Source organism: Macrobrachium nipponense, chromosome 17 (genome assembly GCF_015104395.2).
Source record: "Macrobrachium nipponense isolate FS-2020 chromosome 17, ASM1510439v2, whole genome shotgun sequence".
In the NCBI taxonomy this organism is placed as follows: domain Eukaryota; kingdom Metazoa; phylum Arthropoda; class Malacostraca; order Decapoda; family Palaemonidae; genus Macrobrachium; species Macrobrachium nipponense.
The window spans coordinates 45,101,203-45,127,064 of NC_087210.1; the positions used below are offsets into that span (position 1 = coordinate 45,101,203).

Consider the following 25,862-nt stretch of genomic DNA (forward strand, 5'->3'; position numbering starts at 1 on the left):
TACTTGACATAGCTAGCAGGAAGAAGAATTACTTTGTCTAGAGATTTGCCAATACAAATTGTTCAGTTTCAAAAGGTGTTACTTGACATGGTTAGCAGGATGAAGAATTAATTAGGCAATGCATTTATTCTTCACAATAATTTTCAGATTTTTTTTCACTATTCTTTACTATTCAAATCCCTTTCCAATTCATCTTCCCTTCACCCCTTTCTCTTTTTAGAGGCACCATTTTGGGCACGCCTATAACTTTCCCAGTCTCCAGTGGGTATTATGTTATAAAGTAAATACTAGGCTATCAAGTTTGTTTATATGATTTTATATTTTTCTGCTAAATCCGCCAATAGTAGGGTATCTAATAATTTGTTGTGATATGATTTACTTTAAATGCAGCTTCTCGTATTTTTCTAACAAATTATTTACTGGCACTCTGTTGGGGTTTATCCTTTCCCTTTAATAACAACAACAATAACACAAACAATACCGTTGCTACTACTAAACGATACAATAAGCAATAACGAAAATATGTCCTTGGAATACACTCCGTCTAATCAGCATGAAAACATATACCAAGTAAAAATGAGGCAAGACTTACAACTTGTGATGCGTTCATAGAAAAGCTCACAGGATCACGATGGTATCCTACCTGAGACAAGATTAATCTCGGACATAAATTAATTGATGTCAAATCAATGAAACAAACTTTTCACTGATTTATTTGGAACTCTATAAAGCTGAGGAGCATGACTGCTAAAGCAGGTCAGATAATAATTCATAATCGATTCCTCCGGTATATATTTTGTATACCGGTGGAATCGCCACGATATATATATTATATATATATTACGAAATAATATATAGATATATATATATAGATATATAAATATACATATTTGTATATAAGCACGTATCTATATAGTATAGATATATAATATATATACCATCATATGTATATATATACGTATATCTATATATATATATATATAATCTAATATATATAATATATATATATATTATAAGATATATTGTCCTGTGGGTTAATACAATTACTAACAGGACTTCATTGAAAGTGGATGGTATCTAGTGGAGATACTTATTCAAAAGAAGTTACAAGTTTGCCAGAACTAGCAGTTCTCATTATAAAGAATCCATCGATTCGATGGATACTTGGCAATGAGGACTGTTAGTCCTGGCAAACTTGTCGTTTTTTTTTTTTTAATAAATATCTCCGCTAGATACCATTCACTTTCAATATGGTCCTGCTAGTAATGTTTATATAATATTATATTATATATATATATATATATATATATATATATATATATATATATATATAACATATATATATACACACATATATATATATATATATATATATAGATATATATACATATATATAGACATATATATATACATATATATATACATATATATACATACAAATATATATTAGCAACTCAAAAAGCTCCCTTTATCAACACAGGACTACATTTTCTTCAGCATAATCTCCTCATTTGCACAATTTATACCAAGATTCATTTGCTCATTAATCTTTTTTATCTGCATTTGCTTCCCTTTTATGCATCTTTCTCGCCATTATAGCCATCAACTTGTTTTTTGTTTTTCCATCTACTGTTTACAAAAGTACAATTTGAAAAAAATTCTACTCACCTCTTTATGTACCTATCTATTTATCTATGTGTCTTTATGTCTGTTTCACCGTAAGAAATGAAAGGAGGGGAGAAAAAGTATTTCAAGAATCGTCCAAGTAATAGCAGTTGCAGGTGACGGAACGAGGGTTAACTATCCCGAGTTGGAGGAAAACGAAATAACGGCATCGAAATTTATTAACATAAATTAACCAACAAGTCAAAACACTGGGGAATAAATAATTGAATAAATACCAGATCTACAAAATTCCTCTGAAAGTTTCACAAAAAAATTTACTTTCCCTTTTCCTGATATAGCATATGTAACAACACAAATAATTAACAAATGCACTATTCTAATTAAACAGGATTTCCTACCGTATAATATTGTCAAGCTTGGGATCTTTTATACTCATAAATTCAAAACTACAACAATAAAAAAAATAAAAATATTGCTTGAAAGACATGCTCATTCATTTCATCCTACAGCTAAGATGTGAGACAATGCCGCTGAAAGATGACAGACAATCTCTCTGAGCAAAACCAAAGTGTCAAAGGAAGATCGGCATAGTAACTAAGAAAGAAAATTCGCCACAACTGGATTCGAGTCGATTTTCCTGCTCTAACACAATGGATTAAAAAGACCTAAGAGAGTCTGTTAGAGTGCATTTTCTTTGTGTTAAATAATACACGAAGCAAAATTGTGAAAAAAGAGCCAAAGAACTCCATCTACCTGACTTCATTAAAGCTTCAAGTGAAGGGAAATTGCAAATAAAGAGAAAAATGACTGAGAACTTAATGTCAACCATACACCAAAACAAGTGGAGGTAAAAAAGAAATATTGTCAAAATCTTGAGAAAATCCTCCAGAAATTCTAAAAGACATAGTCTTCGATTGTAGCTTCCCTTTCCTTCAGAGAGCTGACGGTATTTTGTCTGCCATGGGACTTTTCGATCGCACTTTCTTCTTTCGCCTGGAAATAAATAATTGTAATAATGATACCAAGGATAACAACTACTACAATGAAAATACAAATTATATTAATGATAACAAATGCTAGCAACAACAACATATCATAATGCTACTACTACTACTACCACCACCACCACGACCACCACTAATAATAATAATAAAAAAAAAAAAAAATAATAATAATAATAACAATAATAATAATAATAATAATAATAATAATAATAATATAATAATAATAACTAGGAGACTTACTTTATATATCTACAATAGCATGTTAAGTGACAATGATTTTTGTAGCGTGCTTGAGTAATTCATCTACTGAAGTTAGCAGGTTTCAAAACTCGTTTGACTGACGTATTGATAGAAATAGTAAATATATTATAAACCGCCACTAACACAATGCTATTAAGGGAATTATTACAAGGCCCTCTTTATCGTGTATCCACCATATTAAGAGCCATTTTGGATACACTCGCGTGAAAAGTATCACATTTTCTTGTTATCAAAATGCCCAGAAAAGGGAAATAGTTTAAATAGAAGCGGGTCAAATGCTGCTGTTATAGGCACACAGTCGTGATCATTCATTGACCAGGAAAGCACTGGTGGCTGGTCATGTGTTTAAACCATCTACAAGTGTTTGAGTGGACTGTCTTGAGTTGTAAATTTACCGAGGTCTTTGATGCTTATAACTGACGTATTGCAGCAAGGATATGATCTGAAGTACTTTCAGGGCTCTCGTCCTCAACAACGACATTAGGGTACTAACCTCACTTTGATAGGCGTGAACGACTACAGCGAGGTACACGTGAAGAGCTAAATAGAGTCCCGAGCAAATGAGCAAAGGAACATATTCAACCCAGGAACCAGCCGCGATGCATATCACAAAGGCAGCAACAGCAGCAGCGGCGAGCCCACTGATCATGAGGCCTTGTATGAACATGAAGGGGAACATCAGTGATGGTCTGCCCTGAAAAAAAGGAGTTAAAATATAGCTGAACGCAGCAAAAATACAGATTAAGGTTACCTTCCAAGTAACTGATTGAAAGTTATACTAAATCTTACAGCCAGGTTCTTATTGCATTCAGTTATTCACTAGCTACCCTCACAAACTGAAATATTCTACCACGAAGCAAGAATGTGTTTCTGTTTTATTCTACGCCTGAATTTTACAATAGGCTAAGGCTGACCTCTTATGGAGAAAAACTTGAGTTTAGTTGATCACAACTGCAAGGTTGTATTTAACTAAAATTTCCACTTGCTGAAGAATAATCATAGCTAGACAAAGACAAAATTCTTTTAAGCAGTACAAATAGTCTTACCGTTTATATGTAGGGAGCTTATAAGCCTCTCAATAATGCATGAAGTGGGACCCTTTTCGTGTGCCTCATACTCTTTATGCAAACATGGGGATTACTTTAATTTATATTATCTAGCGATGACCTTTATTACAGGCGGCGAAAGACTAAATGTTCAGTTCCCTGTTACCGGAATGGGATGGGATGCATGTACGTTTTTGCGACAAGTATTCAGCACGCTCTCTTTGGCAGTTTCCGGATTATTTCATTTAAAAAAGAATCATTTGAGTTATTAGAATGTTCGCATGAAAGGTGCCATAAGCTCCATTTTTTAAAATTCTGAAATAGACTTCAGCTTGTACATAATTTCAAGCAGGTTGAAATATTATATGTATGAGTGACAGAAGCGTTCGTGTCTGACAGCTTGAAATGCTTATTCGAAGAAGGAACATCGTTATTTCCAAGAACAAATGCAAGCAAACCAGCAACCCACATGGATATCCTCTGCTTCGGCTCTATTACAGGGTCTGCAGGTTTATGTGGAAACGAGCTTGGAGATGGTTAGAAGTCCTCAAATTACGAACAGAGAACAGGGAAGGGTTTTATTCAAATGAATGAAATTTCGAAAATTCGTGACTGCTTTATCGAGAACTACGTTAGGAAGAGCTCCAAGGAATTCATTTAATGTAAAATGGCTCTGCTAAGGTTTCGCTAAATCGACTACTTTTAATCAGTGTCAACCTGTCTTCGACATTGGGCTTACTTTTTGTATTCAAGAGGCAATTACTGGAGTAGAGCAATTCATGCTGAGAGAACGGGTGGTCTAAATCACTCAGCCACCATTAAAGCTTACCAAATCCTACAGGAATCTTAGTACTTGACTGCTTGAGTACTCACAGACAGAAATGCGTTAGTGGCCAAACTCTACCCTTTTAGGCCATTCACTTTTCTACTAAATCTTTATAGAAATTACATTTTTATAACCACCAAAAGCGATTTCTTCTTTAATACGACGTATGTCTTGGAAAAACGGGAAAACGATCAAGAAAACGGTGTTTAAGACGAAAATTTCCTGTACTTTTACCGCTTTGAATCTTATACTTAATTTTCTCAGTTTTAGGAAGAACTATAAACTACGTTAACTTTGCGTATCATTGTTGGAAATAAGGAGGAGGTGTCTTGTATGCTTCCTTTCCATATAAAGTCGGCAAGGATTGATTCGCTGATTTACGTAGACTTGCGTCATCGACGCCGCCGAAAAGGCCTGGAACCAAACTTCTTGTCGCATTATCGTTAACAACTGTAAGAGCAACCCCGTCCAATCTAGAAATGGAAAGAGTAGACCGAGAAAACAGTTTCTGGGTTCGCGATTCCGATTCCGACCATTCTCGGCAGATATGGGTGGAACATTTTCCCGCTTGGGCACACAATGAGGTCAGAATATCATCGTTTGCAAGCTAACATGCATCAAGTACACCTCGCTTTTTTGAAACTTCACCTTGAATTTGAAACACATGAAAGCTGAAGAAACTATGAAAGATAAATTGAGCGGCGTCTTTAAAAGTGAAGCACAAAACGAACAGTGCAATTAAAATATCAAGTATCTTATTTAGGAAACCAGTCAAGCTTAAATAATGAGGGGTATTTTACTATGAGGCACAATTATATGGAACCAACACAGAAGCAGCCACTTTGCATACTCACCTTCTTGATAGCGATGATCAAAAGCGGACTCAAGATGACATAAAGGGCATTGACCACGATGTTTGTTAACACCAGCGACATTTCTGAAGTCAATAAAGTCTCAGTTAGTTTTAAATAAATACAAAAAAAATTTATATATATATATATATATATGTGTGTGTGTGTGTGTGTGTGTGTGTGTTTGTGTGTGTATTTATATAGGGAAGTGGTGGTGTTGGGAGGATACTAGAATTGTGCCTCAGCGAGATACTATTTGGAGTCACTAGATTGCACTTGTCTTGGAGTGATCTTTGAAAATTTTATCTTCTGTCGAAAGAGTTTTTGCGACCAAACAGGATGATGATGATGATGATGATGATGATGATGATGACGATGGAGAAAACTAGAATATAATACTACGGCATTTCTTTTCGAAATTTTGGGCAGTCATATAGTTTTTATATTGAAACTACACATCCTTAAAAGAAAACGATGTAATATCCGCTCGAGTGACTAATTCTTTGGACCCAAAAATGAAAATATATAATAGGCAATAGGGTGCTTAAACCTAAGAAAACTTGTTAGCCCGCAACCGGAATGTACAAAAGCATTCCTCTGGGTTTTATTATTTGCAGTTTCATGAAACATTATGTACAAGTCATTACAATATCACATTTTCAGAGGGATAATAGGGGCGGGGGAAGACTTACCTATTGCTCTGAGCTTATCATAGCAGGTTTCCGAAGGAAAACAAAACAGGTAAATTCTGGCGTCTATCAGATCGCTGAGTCCCAGGGCGACGCTCAGAATGTTGATACAGACGGTCACCTAGAAAAGTTAGAGGGACAGTGAAAGTGACGCTGTAGTAGGAGGTGATACACAGGCACCAGAGAAACATCATGTTTAATGCCAGAATAAAAATACAAAGTAAAATAAACGGATGGAAACAATCAGACGCTTCCCGTCTCGGGGAAAATATTTCACTCAACTGTATCAACATATTTCACAAACTGAATTAAACAACAAACTTAAAAACTTGGAGTTTTCGTATTGGAAGAGGTTTTTCGTTCATTTTCCATAACAGCGTTCTCTCTCTCTCTCTCTCTCTCTCTCTCTTTCTATATATATATATATATATATATATATATATATATATATATATTATATATATATATATATATATATATAATTTATTTATTCATAAAGAATTTTTCATTTCAACCTGTTACTGTTATCAAAATGACTTATATTGATCATAGGTAATTTTTTCTTTCCACTTGTCAGTTGACGGGTATTGCTGTGAAGCAGACTTTAATTCAGACACTCCAAGGAAATGAATTCTCTCTTTAATTAATTTTCATCGTTCTCGAACAATTGTGCTCTCACGGCGAAACAATAATGCATAAATTGAAGAATGACTCATTCACTACATTTTGAGTCAAGGATGAAGCAAGCAAGATACTTATAATCAGAAATCAACGAAAAATATTTTCAGAGGCGAGGCTATCGGTTTTTTAAGTTGTCCATAAACATTCCTCTCGGATATGGAAAAGCAGCAGTTCAGTGCAGCAATCTGCGTAACCGCGAAATTGGTGCACGCGGATTCCAGTAACCAACATCTTTCGTCTTACAAGTTAGGTCCACGTCTGCCCCACACAATTTTTACCATTTTTTCTGCTTGTGATGCCATTTGAAAAAACAGTCAAGTACATATTCGCTGACTCTCGGAATTCTCATAAGCACTTGATCCTAAATTGTTTTCTAGTCTGAAATCCACAATATCCCTTGCCTATGGATCTTCTGTTTTTAGCTTAACTTTCTTAATCGAAATCTCAACATACACCTTATGAACGCTGCTCAGTCACTCAATTTTGCAACATCGCCGTACAAAGGAATCTAGTTGTAAGTCATGAACACCTTGCAGCTTCCAATTCTTCACCATCTTTCTCCTTACTTCATCAACAATTATTGAATCGTTCACACTTCACTTTTCTTTATTCTATATATTTATTTAAAGAAACTCCTCAAATGGTTATTTCATCACTCCAGGACTGCATTCCTTTTATGAATCATTTCATTTGCAGTAACGAATCCAAAACTCAACCTGCATAGCTATACTTTCTTTCAGCATAACTTCTTATCCATTTTAAAATATTTACTCAAATTTACCAACAACTTTTCATAGCTCCCACCTTTTTCTGCTTAACTTATTCCTAAGCTACTTAATTCATCCTCTTCATGACTCTCAGCGATATCTAAGTTCTGAAACTACGTCTTCATGTATTCTATTTTTCCCTTCTTCACTAAACCGGTCATTTCAACAACCCACCCTGTGCCTCTTTCATTTCTCATTGCTGTGTTCCTGTATCTGCAAGAATTCCCAGCTGACGCAGTAATCCCATTGCTGAAGAATGCATAAACGTCAAAAATTATTTCAACTCAAGTATCTTTTTCCATTGGTTATTTCTCATTTACCTTCTTCCTAAATGCTATTTCTACTTTCTTATCAAACTCACATAATCATAAAAAAAAAAACACATAACACCTTTTCATTGACTAATTTCATTTCTATTTCAGTCGGGCAATGTTCAGATGTACTACCTCCAACTCACTGTATCCTTCCTTCGTCTTACTCTCCCACACACACACACACACACACACATGCATGATACATACCTACATACATAAATACGCACACATGCGCCCGAACACACACATATACATATATACATATGTATAAATATATATATATATATATATATATATATATATATATATATATATATATATATATGTATATATTATTCTTCATGTGCTTTCCTGAATGTTTAACTTACTGGGGAAATTACGCCTTGCAGAAGGGTGCCGCTTTTAAGGCTCCAGCAGAAGAATGCCTTGGGTAAGGGACACATACTTCCGGTCATCTGAAAAAAAAAGGAAAAATTGCAGTTCTTTGGTTAACATCCCTTTCTCTTCATAATTGATGAGAATATAGCAGAATCTTTCATCGATGTTACAAAGCCATCTGTTTGAAAATTCTTATGAAGTCTAAGATGAAGAAGCCGAGGGCAACAGCTGGTGCTGGGTTGACAGGATCACAGGTAAGAAGCGCAACAGTGAATGTCGTTGTTTAGTGTACGTGAAGGGAAAGTCTTACACTGGGACGGCTTATTTTTGCGTCAACAGTGAGAGGATGTTGTGGCAAAGAATTCTACTTTGTTTTTAGTTTTCTGTAAAAGAAAACTATGAAGATGGTTTGTCAGTCCGTCAGCACTTTTTCTGTCCGCCCTCAGATCTTAAAAACTACTGAGACTAGAGGCCTGCAAATTGGTATGTTGATCATCCAACCTCCAATCACCAAACATACCAAATTGCAGTCCTCTAGACTCCGTAGTTTTTATTTTATTTACGGTTAAAATTAGCCAAAATCATGTGTCCGGCAACGATATTTGACAGGCCACCACCGGGCCGTGGCTGAAAGTTTCATGGGCCGCGGCTCACACAACATTCTATCGAGACCACCGAAAGACAGATCTATTTTCGGTGGCCTTGATTATACGCTGTAAAAAAAAAATTAAGTAGCTAAATAATGTACCAAAGTTTCTTCGGCGCAGATACTTGTTTTATTTGTCGAGGGTCACACACAGTTCGGAAAAGAATAGGTTTATTGGTAAGAAAACGATCAGGCTCTTAAGTTTCTGTACAATTGCAACTGACCTCTACTTCACCATCTTCCAAACCCTTCATAACGTTTAAGGTATTCTCATGATTACCAATATGAAGTATCAATCTAAGAATTTCAACTCATTACGCAAGAGGTAATTTCATTCCATCAACACATTGTTGGTCGTATCATTCCTCTCATTACTCATGCGATGAAAAAATTAATTAGAATCCAACAAGACAATCCTGTCGGCATCCTCTTGTACCCAGTATTCTTGAACTTTGCCCTATATTTTTTCATCTACGTCTCTCTGACCTCTAATCTATCAGGGGTTTCTCCATCTCTTCCTTTTGCATTCACCATATGCAAGTCATGACGTCATGACGATGCACTACAGGTTCAAACAGGAACAATTAGAATTTTTTTTTATATTTTTTTTTAGAAAATCCTTGCCTTAGGACTTAAGATGGTAGAATCCATTGCGGAGTTTATAGTTTCGGGAAAAAGTCATGCGTCTCACATGATTTAAAACTCTTTTTACCGTTACTACTTAGTTTAATGATACCTGTAGCATGATGAATTAATGCAACCATAAAAGCCATTTTACTTTGCTATTAATATTAGATTCTGATGCTCTCTCCCTGATTCTCTATACCAAGTTCCTTCGCCTGTGTTTCTTTCATTTTTTTTCTATTCTAATGGTTTTGAAAGGCCCATTTCACTATCTCTTAATAAGCTTCTCTAAACAGAATTTAAAGTCATAATAATCATTATCAACGAGAAAGAGAGAGAGAGAGAGAGAGAGAGAGAGAGAGAGAGAGAGAGAGAGAGAGAGAGAAAAAAATTTGTGACATTCGAATAAAAAATATTTTTCTCAAATGGTATTAGCAGACAATTTTTAGATCGTATGAAGATGACGTCATCTTTACTTGAAAATCTTCCTCTTATACGATGTAGAGTGGCCTCACTCCTTTTCTGTTCTCAATATATATTTCAGTCGCTGTTGTAGAGGGATGAGATTTGACTTCTCTCCTCCTTCTCCCCGACAGCCACGAATCTCCTTTCGGGATGTTCTTCCCACAAGGGTCAAGGTTTGCTATTTCTGGAAAGTTAGATCAACACATGACTCTTCCTTTTTGCCTCTAGATTCTGATGCTCTCTCCCCGATTCTCTATACCAAGTTCCCTACACCTGTGTTTCTTTCACTTGTTTTCTTTTCTAATAGTTTTGAGAGGCCCATTTCAGTATCTCTAAGTTATAGCTTCTCTAATCAGAATTTGAAGTCATAATAATCATATCAGAGAGAGAGAGAGAGAGAGAGAGAGAGAGAGATTATATGTAATTCTCAACGAGGCTCAAAAATTACAGTTATCACATAATCACCTTGAGGGCGACAATACCCAAATGTGTCGTGATAGAGCTTACCCGAATACATCCGCCTGTAAGCAGAGTGCCATTTCGTCCACAAACAGGATACAATAATCAAACTTCTACACTTACGGGACGGTTAGTGTGTAAAAGTGACCATTTGCAAGCCGATTTACTTTATTAGGCACTAAACGTATTCTAAGTAGAACAGACAGAGTTAATGATTAAAATTTTGTAATGAACTAAGCACACCTGTTATCTACTAATGTTTTATCCTCCATTAACTTAGTAGTATAATAAAAAAAAAAAAGGGGAACCTCAAGTCAAACTAATTTTTCACGTAAATCTGCCGTGCTTTCAGGCTTACAAACAACGGATTTCATGAAATACTCATTGTTAAAAGCAAAACGAAGAGGATCAATGAAGCTGGGAGTGATGACGTCACGAGATCTTGCTGACGCAATCCAAGGTCGATGCCGTAACAGCACTTCACGACCTGACTCTTCTGTTAACATTTTCTTCGGCGCTGAACATTTCCGCTTGAAACTGAAAAACATCACTACCGTTGCTTACTGTCAACCTACCATAGAAAATATTTCGATATAATACTGCAACGATTACTACGGAATACTGCCTTCAATGTTAATAACGGTAGTAACGGATCTTGTTGAGGGACTAAGAAATAAATTCTTTGGTAGGAATCCAAGTGTTTTGAAGGAAGCAGTGGAGGCACCGTAGGTTCCTATCGAACCTCTTTCTGCTTGTAGTCACAAATTATTTGCTTTCCTTTCTTCCTTTTCTTTGTTCTCCCTTCATTGTTTGAATGGTGAACCGGTTTCATATAGATCTGATATACTATCTTTATCCTCACTGTCTAATTTTGACAATGATTTTTGGGTAATGTTCACTGACTGAAACGGTATAAAGCCAAGTAAAGCGTGTGAAATATTCAATCTTGGCAATTACTGTATTTATAATCAAGTAAAAACGGTATAAAAGTTTTTATTGAAGAATAAAAAAAATCCAAGCCTTGCTGTTTTCAAGGACGTTATTGGCACTACTGTAAGGTTACATTACATTTCGAGTGATATAGTAATGTTACATTATTATCCACTTATTCTCCGACAAAACTAATACAACGACTGTGATGAAACAAACGGTACCTGAATTCAATGAGGATCTTTGGGACTGCGGGAGATTACTCTCATCCAAACCTGAGATTCCTGAATTCCAAACGCACTTCAAATCCGGAGCAGTTCTCGCGGCGGAGGTGGTGTTGGTGTCACCTGGTACACGGTAAGTAGAATTTGACCATGATGCTAAGTTCCAAAATGATCAAATTCTCATTCTGTTTTTGCATATCAGTTTTATTCTTGCTGATTGGTTACTGTTACTCAGTTATTACGGAAAAAGTCAAATGACCATGATCTTGCATATCAAGTTTTCAAAGAACAGAGGCCATATGTAAATTAAAAAGGAAATAAAACATTGAAATTATATAATTATATTAATATATATAATATATATATATATAATAATATTTATATATGTAATATATTATATATATTAATAATATATATATATATATATATATTAATTATATGTAATAAATATATATTAAATTAATTATATAATATATATATTAAATATAATATTTATATTATATATTTTCATATATGTACCGAAGGGGAATTTTTTAGTTGATAACAATTTCGCCCCCCCCATGGGGGGACGAAATTGTTATCAACTAAAAAAATTCCCCTTCGGTAAGCATATATGAAAAATATATCATTCGGGAGGTAAAGTGAATTTAGATATTAAAGGACATTTGTAGCTTGAATTGATATATATATATATATATATATATATATATATATATATATATATATATATATAGAAGAGAGAGAGAGATGAGAGAGAGAGAGAGAGAGAGAGCGAGAGAGAGAGAGAGAGAATGGTGATATTGGGATCCAACCTCCCACCTTTAAAAGTGTCGAAGTGGATTGGAGTGGTGTAGCGTACGCCCAATTCACTCAGCTTTTAATACTTATCAGCAGGTGTTGGTACACAACTAGGGAAACTTGCTGAGAAACTGGTGGGCTATACCCTTTTTGCGTTACACCTTCCAAGTAAGTACACACACACACACACACACATACATATATATATATATATATATATATATATATATATATATATATATATATATATATATATATATATATATATATATATATATATATATATATATATATATATATATAGTCATAGTGCAGGGCTAGGGTATTGAGTTTTATTTTGGAAGAATCTAAAATGACTGGCTCTATCCAAAAACGCCTTTTGGAAATGAAAGGTTGAGACTTTCCTACAATTAGCGGCGTTGACACGTTTCCCATCTTGACAAAGGAGGTATTTATTCCTAATCCAAAAAGGTACATTTTCAGGATTAACCTCGAGGTTAAGGTTAATCCTGAGAGCGGACATATTCGAGCGTACTGTCCAGCTACTTGCTTTTATTCACAAGTGGTTAGTTTTAAAGTAATATATGCCATGTATATGCATGCTTACGTTGACGTACGTATACCTACTTATTTACCTAGAAGGTAAATAAGTAGGTATACATATATATATATATATATGTATATGTATATATATATATATATATATATATATATATATATATATATATATATATATATATATATGTAACCCTAATTAAACAAATTTTGCATGAGCAATTTGAAGAATGTACAGCAAAGTCCAAGTAGTATAATGTTTTGATTTCCGTGGTTTGCTTTTGCACCGGCGAATGGAGGGAGGTGACAGACAATCCTCTTATACTGTAACCCTTGGCGGTCACATCCCTAAATTAATCATCCAAACGCGAGGAAATGACAGCGCCGCTCAAAAAATCTGACAAATCCACCAAATTGTCACCCTTTTTCCTGAAAAGTTTAAACGAGTTTTATAAAATATGGCAGCAGTGTTAATCACCCTCGAGTCTCAACCTTTCGTAGCCAGAGTATAGGAATGGCTCGCAACTATGATCAGAAAAAAGAATAAACCTTAATAGAAACTACTAAAATTACTTTAAAAGGATTGAAGGTAAACATAATGTGTCCACTTAGGAAAATAATTCTATATAGTAATCAGAGGAGTAACATTACCGGAGCACTGACTGGCTCTGTGACACTGGAACACTAATGACCACTATGTATACGTACAATATCAAAGCAAATGTGCCACTGGGTTGAACTACAGAAGAGGTGCACAATGGGGGGAAGTCTACACGAATCTGCAAAGCAGGCAATGTTGTAACACAGATACTAACAGCGGTAAACTTGCATAAAATGATCAGTGCAAAGGGAAAATTACACAAAACACAAGAATTATCAATGGTTCAATATTATGTTAAAACCGCGAAATTACTGTTAGCAAAGTATCAAATTTTAGTATCACTTCTTCAATGATTTCACAAGAATATCACAATTTCACTACCTCAGATTAGAGGATAAGTGCAGATTAGAGAGAATGAGTGCAAGAGAAGGGCCTGACAATCAACTTCCAATTCAATTACCTCAGTCAGTGGACAAGACATGCGGAAGAATGCTTCAGTTGTGACAGCTTTAAGAGGGATGTCGGGTCGGACTTCTAGACAGAGTCCAGTCTTCGGACAGTGTAGCAGTAGGGTAAACTAGCCATGTTCATCACCATGACACAGGCATGCGTGACACCACTTCGGAGCAGGCATAACACCGCGTTTACTAGCTAGGGCTGAATGCCATTTGTTAGATCATCCAGGCCATACCTATACCCAATTTCGGGAGGTTCCAGAAATATCCTGTCAAAACTGGAATGATCTCCTTGGGTCCTTTCATCTCTGCCCCTAATCCTCACAGGTACTGGAAAAGGTAATTGAACGCCAGCAGAGGCGGTATGCAAAGAAAAGGTACAACAAGGTGTTAGAATGGGTCGAGAGCTCTGGGTCAGTAGGCGGGAATGCAGGTGTGAGGAGGCAGAGGCCCAGGTGCGGGATGCTGCAATAACAATGGTGAGGGTAAGAGGTCAGGTCAGACGAATCTCTGTTAACAACCTCCATGAAATTAGATTGGGGACCGAAATGCAATGGTAGAAAGGGGGAGGCAGTTATTCCCTTCTCAAGATCTGGGGCTGTTATCAGCTCAAGGCCAGTAACTGAATGTGACAAGGGGATGGCAGGCGATAAATCACTTTCGACACATCGTTAAAAAGACTTTGACATGTTTTCCGTCTAGGAGATGTTAAGAAACAATAGAAAAGAACCTAAGTCAAAAATATTTGTCTCATGGTTTTCCAAGATATCACAACAACACAGATTCGCTTTTACTTTATTCTTTACAGGAAGCACTTACTTTCGATTTTCCTTATCTTTCGAATGCTCCCTCATTCTCAAAATTTTCGCCAAAATTTCCCTCAGTTTTTCAGTAGAAAAAGAAAATTCTCGAGTGTATATCCTTAAAACCACGGTAGAAAGGTAAGTGAAACAGGGACTTGGAACAAGTACTTTTGTAGTATATTCTACATTTTAAAATTCACAATGAATATACAAGAAGTTGACAGCCCTTTTATATTCATTGTGAGCTTGAAAATGTAGAATATACTACGAAAGTACTTGTTCCAAGTCCCTGTTTCACTTACCTTTCTACCGTGGATTTAAGGATATTATCAAGTACGTGTTCTTACGTGCTACATTGGATATAACATATATATGATATATATATATATATATATATATATATATATATATATATATATATATATATATATATATATATATAAGTCATATCACATTACCGTGATTCATATACATATATCGAGCTACAATGTCCTTTAATATCTAATTCGCTCTACCTCGGAATTAATATATTTTCATATATGCTTAACCGAAGGGGAATTTTTTCTCGATAATAGATTTACCTGTACTTGGGCGCGAACGCAGGTACATTATAAATCCAGGAGCGTCAGTGGAAGCTATAAGCCTCTCGCGGTGGTGAGTGGTTATAGCTTCCACCAAGGCCTATACAAAGAGGTCAGACGGACAGAACTGTCATCTTCGCTCCTCTCTCTCGCTGTGACGTCACGCCGGCCACAACTTGTGATTCACTGGTGGGCCGCGGCATTGTAGATTAAGACATTATTGTTATTTCTCTTTGAGTAATTCTTGCTTTTGACTACTTAATCTAATACTTTCGTTATCAGAAAATTCCGAGAATGCCCAAACAATTTTATTGATAAAATAATATTACTGTAGCCTTAGTACAGCAGTGTGGATTGAGAAGCAAGTATTGAAGGAAACGGTTGTAGTTGTAACTTTTATTAATGAAAATAATATATAAACACTTAAATACAAACAGAAATAACCTTAATTTATTTTACAACAATTCCTTGATTGAAGGCCTTAAAATGTTTAAAGATTTATACACAGATCTCAATATTTAACTTTAATTTTTTCTTGTGTCTCCCCGATCATTTTCAATTTTCATCTTTCTCTTCTTCGTTTTAATAGTACTATTTAGGTGCCTTAGTCTAAAATATATAGAGATCTTTGCGAAGAATTCAATAATCTCTTTAGGGACCTTTACTCCTGATCGTTGCAATTCAGCAACAAGAGTTTTTCTGCATGCTTTCCCTTCTAAAAGTGATGAACCGTGAATTGTGTTGAAGACTTCTCGTAGGACACTTAATTGAGAAGAAAATTCTTCTGATGGCATATACAGCTCACCTGTTTACCATTTCAATCCACGATTCCTTTGCATTTTTACACTCTCTCTCATACTTTTTTCCTAATTGTGGATATTTTGTAGAAAACTTGTTGACAACATAACCACCTATATATTTAAGAGCTTCATCCTCAATTACAGTGGCAGCCTTTTCGTTTTCTTTATCCAGAATCTGATTGTTTACATCTTCTGTGGGGTATTCAAAATCTAAATATCTAAATAATGAGCTGGTCAAGTATATTTCTAACGCCAATTCTCTATCTTCACTGTATTTTGAATTGCATGCAGACTCATTTGTCAACATGTCATAATTGTTGCTCTTTGCAATGATGTTTGTTTTTTCACTAATTATTTTTACATCTTTTTCCCAGAATCAATGACCTAAGCCTAAACTTGAATTCAATAGCATTAGGGTGATCGTATGTGCCCTTCATTTGCCCTATGCAACCGAACAGATGCTCTCTGTAGTCTTGATTCAACTATGCGTCATCATGATGTAATCTACATTAAAGACATCTTTAACCATATTAGAGAGACCAATAACCGACTTGCTAGAAAAAATTATGCCTTTTTGAAATTTGTACAGACATCTTTTTTTTTGTGATTTTACTTGTAAAGAAGTCATTACCTTTATGACCTTTTCCAAATTATTTATTTGAAATTCTTTATCAATCCCAAAACCCCTTCTCGCTGGTATATCGCCATACATGTTGTTTGAATTCATTATATCAAAACAGTCTTTTATCAATGGGATAAAATCAGAGGTAGCTTGCCAGTTATTGGATTCCAACAGACCTCTACTTCCCAAATACTTTAATGCACTTGCACAAGATGACGATAATAATTGCACAGCATACTTGACGCGCTGCCTGTGCAGTCCATTAACAGATAGATGGAGTTCATTAATTTTATAGGCCAGCACATATTCTGTACTAGATTTGGCCAATATTTCACGGATACTATGGCAGAAATGAAATCACTGCCTAAATGAAAGCCTGAATCAATTAATTTATTTCGACTAATTTATCAAATGGGAAACGTCGGCAAAAACGTATATCTCCCTGTCAGCACTTGGTTTCTTGATTGAAATCCTATTGACAAGAGGATCAATGCCAAATTCTTTCACATGCGAAGATTGGCTGATCCCATGTCAGAAACAATAGCATGCTTTGGATTGATTTCATCAGATCGGCACACACGTTTATCCACTTATCACAGTAAATTTTGTCTCTAGGAAACGTAAAATGCCTAATGCCATTGCCTTTTGATTTTCTCTTGGTACTCATTCATCCATAAACAGAACAGTTATTTGGCATTGTCGGTTAAGTGACTGCTCTCGTTTGTAAGCATAGGCCTTGGTTTTAAGAAGTTAACTGACCGGGCTGGGGCGAACTGTGGCGAGCGTGACGAGCCCAGAAGGGTGACTCAGGGATAATCCTCTGTCCGACTGACCTCTTTGTATAGGCCTTGGCTTCCACTGACGCTCCTGGATTTATAATGTACCTGCGTTCGCGCCCAAGTACAGGTAAATCTATTATCGAGAAAAATTCCCCTTCGGTTAAGCATATATGAAAATATATTAATTCCGAGGTAGAGCGAATTAGATATTAAAGGACATTGTAGCTCGATATATATATATATATATATATATATATATATATATATATATATATATATATATATATACATACCTTTCTACCGTGGATTTAAGGATATTATCAAGTACGTGTTCCTACATGCTACATTGGATATAACATATATGATGAATATATATATATATCTATATACATATATATATATATATATATATATATATATATATATATATATATGTGTGTGTGTGTGTGTGTGTGTGTGTGTGTGCGTATGTGTGTGGCCGTGTGTGCGTGTGTGTTTGTATATATGTGTATATATATATATGTGTTATATGTAATCACAGGTAAGACAGGTAAAGGCAGCACCTTTACCTGTGTAGATTCATCGACGTTCCAGTCGATGAATCTACACAACAGTAACGAGGACAGTGAAACGAACTAAGATGTCGGAAAGTAGACACGTCATTGTAGCGGAACAGATACCCGCACAAAACAATAGTATTCCAAAATTACAACAGCCGGAGAGGAGGGCGGGGTGGTGTTACTGAATTTGGAATATAAATGAAACTAAACAGGGAACAAGAGAAAGAATAATCTAGTGGCTTTTCTTTTGATTTATAAAGCTACCTAGCACCATTTACTTTATAATAATTAGCTACACCAATCGATCTTTGGAAAGAGGGACCTCACACCCAGGACGACTACAGAAGGACATGAATGGTAAAAAGGTCATGACATGGCCTGATATTTGAGAATCTGGCCGTATGATCACCAACCTGTGTAAGTCACCCAAACGTGGCATCCACGACAATTCTTCTTCCCCCAGTAGTAAAAGATACTCATTTAACCTTGCGGAACAAAACTGAAAGAATGATTAGTTACTCGTCGGCGTCTTCCCCAATCCCTCTAGCTACCGAGGCACAACGCACTTACAGGATGAAAACGTTCTTATTAAATTTCAAATAAACGAAATCGAAGCCTACTATCCCTACCTCACTTTACGGTTATAATTATAATAACCTAGTCTGCATGCTGTCCGACGGCTCAAGATAAATATTCATCCAAGGCACCATAACTGACAAAACAAGTATTTAAATATCTCTAGACTTCCAGTGTTCTGTATAAGAGTTCATTTAATGATGAACTGTCTAAAGCATCGACTACCACGAGAGAGAACGATCAGATCGGTATTGAAACACCATTGAAATCACCGACCTCTTGCTGGATCGAGAAGCGCATCTGCACCTCTTTCAAACAAGCATCTAGACAAAATCAGCCAGCGGATAAATCATCCGGAGACAAAATCCCGAAGCCAGCAAAGTATATTAATATGATTCACTAACCATCAAAACGTACTTCCGAGCTGTTTAAAACTAAATCTGCCCAGTACTTAAAAAACCCAGATGTGGCTTTTCCAATTTGTCCATTCCAAACTATGTTTATTTCCATGTTGTCTAAAGTAATGTTCTTATTTTTTTCTCTTTTTTTAGACAGTTCACAACTGAAGGCATTCTAAAAAAAAAAAGCCTTTTTCTTAAAACAGCACACAGGGATATTGTTTAGGAGAAAATGAATGACGTCATGGAGGATTTGTGTATGCGAAACCTTTAAAAAACTCCAAATTCGGCGTTCCTTTTTTATGGTTGAGAACGACGAATCTAACGATGCCTTTAAATTACTAAAGGTGACAACTTTCTGGGCTGAAACGTGAATAAGATTTTGATTTTTGTCGAGGATCCATAAGTTTGCAAATTTCCTTCAACTGGTTTGTTTGTGGTATGTTTAGCCCTGCTGCTCAGATGCTTATATTTTTGCTTAGTTATATACTTAACATGCCTAATACTAGAAGATGGTTTTCACATAAAAGGTAGCTCTTTACAAATACAATGCTGAAGCGGTAAACGAGAGCACCTTTTGTTATGCTCTTTAGAATATTCCACACGAAACAAAATCTTCAAAATATAAGCAAAGGATGCAATCAACAGTGGAGTACAAAACACAAGGTTGCAATATATGCAATCACTGGAACTTACCAAACGTTTCAAACCCTGAAAATATACCCAACTAACGATTTAGGAAAATAAAAGTAAAGAGGATGGCATATGCCACCAGTACATTACAACTGGAAAAAGTGTCCAAGAGAGTGAGTAATTCTGAACCCCATGAAAGAAAAGGCAAATCTGTCAGAATGAATTGCAAATCTAGTATCATGTGCTCGATGGTATATAATCTGGAGAGATATTGCAGGGAGGAGGGGAAGAATGCAAATTAGGATAAGCCAAGTATTCGAGTCCAAATAGTGAAGTCAAACCAAGATCAATTAAGAGGTAAAAGAAAATACACATCAAAAGGACAAATAGATCAATTTCAACATCAGAAGAAATAAGGCAACGTTCAATGAAACATTTTTGTGAGGCCATGAATAGGAAAGGCAACGCTCAGCGAAACGTTTTTGTGAAGTAATGAATAAAAGAAATTTGAGGGATAACGTAATTGATATACCAAAAGCTGACCAAGACATGAATGTGCTTATGAATGATTCACAATTTTTAAAGTGGAATCAATATTAAAGGAACTTGGGAGACGGAAACGCCAGGGTATGATGAAATTAATGCAGGGAGGATTTTAACTGAAACTGTAATGACGTCTTGCATACGAACTTGGTTGTTTTGCAGAATAAGGAAAGAGGAAACAAAGCCTAATGACTCGTTACCACAGAGAGATGGCCTGAACAAATGTGAGAACTAAAGAGGAATTGCGCTTTCGTCAAAGTTAATGAAAATATTGGAACTAAACAGGCTTTGTTACTTGAGTCGGTAGCAATGAAAATATTCAGTATGCGAATTCTTAATAGACTCGACAAATAAATTGATAAAATGCTTATAAAAGAGCAAACTGGTTTTAAAAAAGTTCATTGAAATGATCAGTGAATGAAGTAGAGGTAAAGTTATGTTGATGGGTCTTTTCTAGTGATTCTGCAGTAAAGGGTTGGGTGCACCAAGGAAATATTATTTCATCTCTGATGTCTGCCCTTCATAGAATTTATGATGAAAAGAGTGGTCGGAGGTGAAAGAGCAAGTTTTAGATTGGAGAAAAGATTGAAATCTGGCAGACTGACAATTTACAGATGAAAGTCTTAATCAGCAAAACACAACGCAATATCTAAAAGGCCTGCTTAACAAGCAACCAGGACGCCCTCTTGAATGAATGGCATTGGCTGTGGCATTGTACTACATACCTTTTCCACCCCATTACTAAAAAAACGTCATTCATCAGGGCTGACATGGTACTCAGGTAGTACAACAAAATATAAATACTTACAGGTAACTACCTACAGATGATACTCAAAATACATTTAAGAAAAACGAAAGTAATGAAGACAGTGTCTGTGAAACCGAATAACGTAACATTAGAAGGGAAAAAGGATTAATTTGGTTGTATATTTCAAATATTTAGGAACAATGATATCCAGTACAAGTTATCTTAAACTGGACTTAGTGAAAGACTGTGAGAGACAAATCAAACAATGGTCAGGCTACATAGGATTAGGAACACAGAGACTGAAATTAAATTTAAAATACAATTATACGAAGCATAAACCTAGTATGATCTGTATTGCTATAAGGATACTAATCTTGGTATAGGAATGAAACCAAACTTAAAGGATTTTGTCGACTTCATATGAACGCTTTATTGTTAGGAGTCAGATGGCAGGGCAGAGTTAGAAATAATACCATATGGGACTTTACGGAAGTTCCATATCCATATGAAATAATAATGAAAAGAAGAAGGATACAGCTTGGCAAAATCCTTCCCACAAACCCTGGGGTACAGAACAGTGTCAGCTGGAGTCCCGAGGGCACTAGAAGAGTTGGAAGACCCAGGCCTACTTGGATCAAAATGATGGGAAGAGAGGGGCTGGAGATGAGTGGAGGTTTGTGGAAGATAAAGCATAAGAAATGCAGAAGTGGCGAAATTTCAGAGGTTCTTTTTGTCGCATAAGAATTAGCTAGGGTCAAGAAAAGGCGATGGGAATGGCAATCTCATCCTTCATAACCGGACCCTTTATCGTTCTGGCATAAATTTAGCCTTCCTAAGAGCAAAGGTAAATATGTGAGTCTGTGTTTACACGCATGTATGTAGGTGTGAGTGTGTGTGCGTATGTGTTAATTACAATATTTTTCCTCATTATAATTAACTATTATACCTTTTGACATTACGGAATTATCTAATATTTGTCAGCATTTATTATAGTAAAGTACAGATCTTTATTGGAAAACCGCCCATCTTCACAGTGGTGAGCGAGATCTTTTCCTGGTTTGGCATCTAAAATAAACCTGTTTAAGAATTCTTTTCTAAAGCACAAAATAATTTGGCCGAAAATAATGAGTTACTACGCAGGAAGTTAAGGGTAACGAGGCACGACCTGCGAATATAATAACGAGGCTGAACCAGCAACTGACACCACAGTAAGTGTCGTGTAAAATAAAGGGATGACGACGGGAGAAATATCAACAGAGAGAAAATTCAAATTAATTTATGAGAGGAGAGATGAGATGGAGAGACGAGAGAGAGAGAGAGAGAGAGAGAGAGCGGGGCTGCTAGGAAATTTCACGAACACCTACTAAGGACACCAAAAATACTACACACACACACACACACACACACACACACACACACACACATATATATATATATATATATATATATATATATATATATATATAAATTACTGAACTGCGAAGTACAACACTCAAAATGGTGGAATCGATGAGTTATGCTCAGAGTCACTGCGTACATAACGCGCCTTATAATCTCCTCCTTAATTCCGTAGGTTCCAAATAGACAAATGCTCTTTCTAGAGGGTATTATCGTTAATTCATCATACAACAATATAAACCAAATTACATATTAAAAAATTACGTAATTTGGTCTTTTCATCCGGTCTTATCAATGTTCGGCGTTACAGAAGTCAAATGCGTGATGACTTACGGATGTTTATCGCATTTACAAAGAATAGAAAAAAATAAAAGATACGGGATACTTTCGAGACATTTAGCTAAAATTGTTCTGTAATACAGTTTTCAACGTTTTCCTACTTTAAATTAGTTTTCTTTAGTCACAATGTCCTCTTAACTTCTCGAATTCTGCACACTTCTTGATTACGCTAGTCACTACAAAGCCTTAGATCTAAATGCAAGAATTATGAAGTAATCCTGATGTCCGTTATCAGGATTTGAACCCAGATTGCAAGTATCAGCACGATGTGTTTTCGAATCCTGCAACCGGACATCAGGATTACTTTACATTTCTTGCATTTAGATCTAAGGAGTATCTAAAAAACTGTGAAGAATTTGGGAAGAGCTGTAACAATTACATAAATATATGGTAAAAAGTGACCAGTAGATTCTATATATATATATATATATATATAATATATATATATTATATATATATATATATATATACATATGGCGGACGCGTGGTGTATTTCACCCAAGGTCGTTCTACTTATTCTTCATTTTCTTAATAGCGAAGGGACTGCCAACCGGAAATGTTCCAAATGACTGGAAGCACTTCACTGAGAAGGGGAAGAGAGGATGAGCATGGGAATCTAAACAGTCATGACAGAAAGAATACGGGAAGATCATGTCTAAAAAAATATCCTTAAATTGTCATTAATACAAATGTTTATATTTTATAATGTATTCATTATCTAGGCAAATTTTAACTATATTTTTCCTTCTCACGGTAAACTAGATTATTTAGTGAATTACGAATCATCTGCAAAGCTACAAAGAGAATCTTTGCATAAATATACGCAGGCTGTAAGCCCCATGCCTATGAAAAGTAAGTTGCTAATATCTCAAATGACAAACCATTCACATTTACATCACGTTTCTGTCTTCAATTCTATATAATTCTTATTTCCTAAGTGTTAACCAAACCAGGCATGCTACAAAAGCTATAAATACGAAATTCATGTCTAAATATCTAACATAATTGCACGGAAACCTCTCAATAATAAAAAACAATCATAACAATGACATAAAACGAAAATTCATTGCCAGACGTACATCTTATTATCAACGAATATCTATGTAGGTGACGGCGTCATGTTGATGTAATGATGGTTGGTTCCTGCAGAGGCAGTCCATAGACGAAAGAGTTGAACTTAGAACTAACCACTACACTGTTCGGATGGTTACTGACGAGAGAGGAGTGACGACCTCGGAGGACGCTTCTCCACCAAGGCATCTCGGTAACTCGGCTCCTCTGTTTGGGCCTGTGCGACGCCGTGACGTCAGCAGCTCCTACGTCATAAGTTCACGGGAGACCGAAGGTTGGGGGGAGGGGGTGGATACGGGAAGGCGCTCGTTTTGTCTTGCAAACGTATTTATTCTAACTGTATGTAAGCATCTGTGTGATTACATTTTCATTCGTAATATACTAATGTTACTTGACATTTTGAGATCAAATAAACAAACAGTTTCTAGAACTTTTGCGAGATATGATCAGCAGATACTTTAGGCAGTGCCTCCAGATTCAAGCATAAAAAAAAACAAGCAAAAACTTGGAGAATAGCTCCACGCAAGATGCCTGTTGTTTTTGCGCAGTTATGTGTTCTGTAATAATAATATTATGGTGCTTATTATTCTTATCAGTATCTGTGATTCTGTCAATGGTATTCGTATTTAGTTTCAATTACTGTTACAGCTCATTTATTGAAAGAGTTACTTGTCTAATCTTGTCCAAAACTGATATATAGTCTTAAAGTGGGTAGTCTTGTCTGAAACGAGAATACCTTGTCTCAGGTAGCTTAAATGTTAAGAAAATAGCCCTGGTCTCTTACGCACGATTTTTATTATAAAGAGGAAGAAGAAGAAAAAACTGTTAAGAAATGGATTTCTGACTGCGTTGCAGCAGTCTGCAAATTGTTTCAGTCCCAGACTTCACAATTGTACCACGACCACCACCAACAAAATTATCATCATCATCATCACCAATAATAATAATAATAATAATAATAATAATAATAATAATAATAATGGTGACCACCAGTATCATAGATACAAATAACTTGACATATGCAGGAGCAAGATTAGTAGCAGAAGTGATGGGAATTCGAACACCAACACCACCAGCACAACCAACCCAACAGAAACCAAAACAGCAACCTCCTTGGAAAAGGCGCCTGGAAAAGCAAATCATGGTGATGAGATCTGACTTGAGTAAACTGAAAGAGATGGCAGAAAAAAGGCTAAGAAGCAAGAAAACCAGGGAGGAACTCAACGAGAAATACAAAGTACAAGAGAGGGGATTAAACAACACAATAGAAGATGTAAAACAGAGGCTTAAGGCCAAAGCACATAAGATCCAACGGTACATGAACAGGAATAAGGGATACCAACAGAACAAACTATTCGGAACCAACCAGAAAAGACTATACAGCCAACTAAGAGGGGAAGGCAACCACCCAGAAATTCCTGAAGCCGAACCAAGTAAGAGACTCTGGGAAAACATATGGAGCAATCCGGTATCACACAACAAACATGCAACATGGCTCCAGGAAGTCAAGGAAGAAGAAACAGGGAGAATAAAACAAAGATTCACAGAGATCACGACAGACACAGTCAGACACCAACTAAAGAAAATGCCAAACTGGAAAGCCCCAGGTCCCGATGAAGTCCATGGATACTGGCTCAAAAACTTCAAGGCCCTACACCCACGAATAGCAGAACAACTCCAGCATTGTATCTCAAATCACCAAGCACCCAAATGTATGACCACAGGAAGAACATCCTTAGTACAAAAAGACAAGAGTAAGGGAAATATAGCCAGTAACTACAGGCCTATCACCTGCCTACCAATAATGTGGA

The 25,862-nt window shown here is 35.9% G+C and overlaps 1 protein-coding gene across 1 annotated transcript; it reads right to left on the reverse strand.

Moving 5' to 3' along the window:
- Positions 1-1,828: 1,828 nt before the first annotated feature.
- Positions 1,829-24,243, reverse strand: LOC135196211 (uncharacterized). Its single transcript, XM_064222838.1, has 6 exons — positions 24,060-24,243; positions 8,434-8,520; positions 6,307-6,424; positions 5,618-5,700; positions 3,385-3,585; positions 1,829-2,619 (listed from the first exon to the last, which is right to left on the reverse strand). The coding sequence occupies exons 2-6, from the start codon at positions 8,518-8,520 to the stop codon at positions 2,521-2,523; spliced, it is 588 nt and encodes a 195-aa protein (XP_064078908.1). The 5' UTR covers positions 24,060-24,243; the 3' UTR covers positions 1,829-2,520.
- Between the last annotated feature and the right edge of the window lie 1,619 nt (positions 24,244-25,862).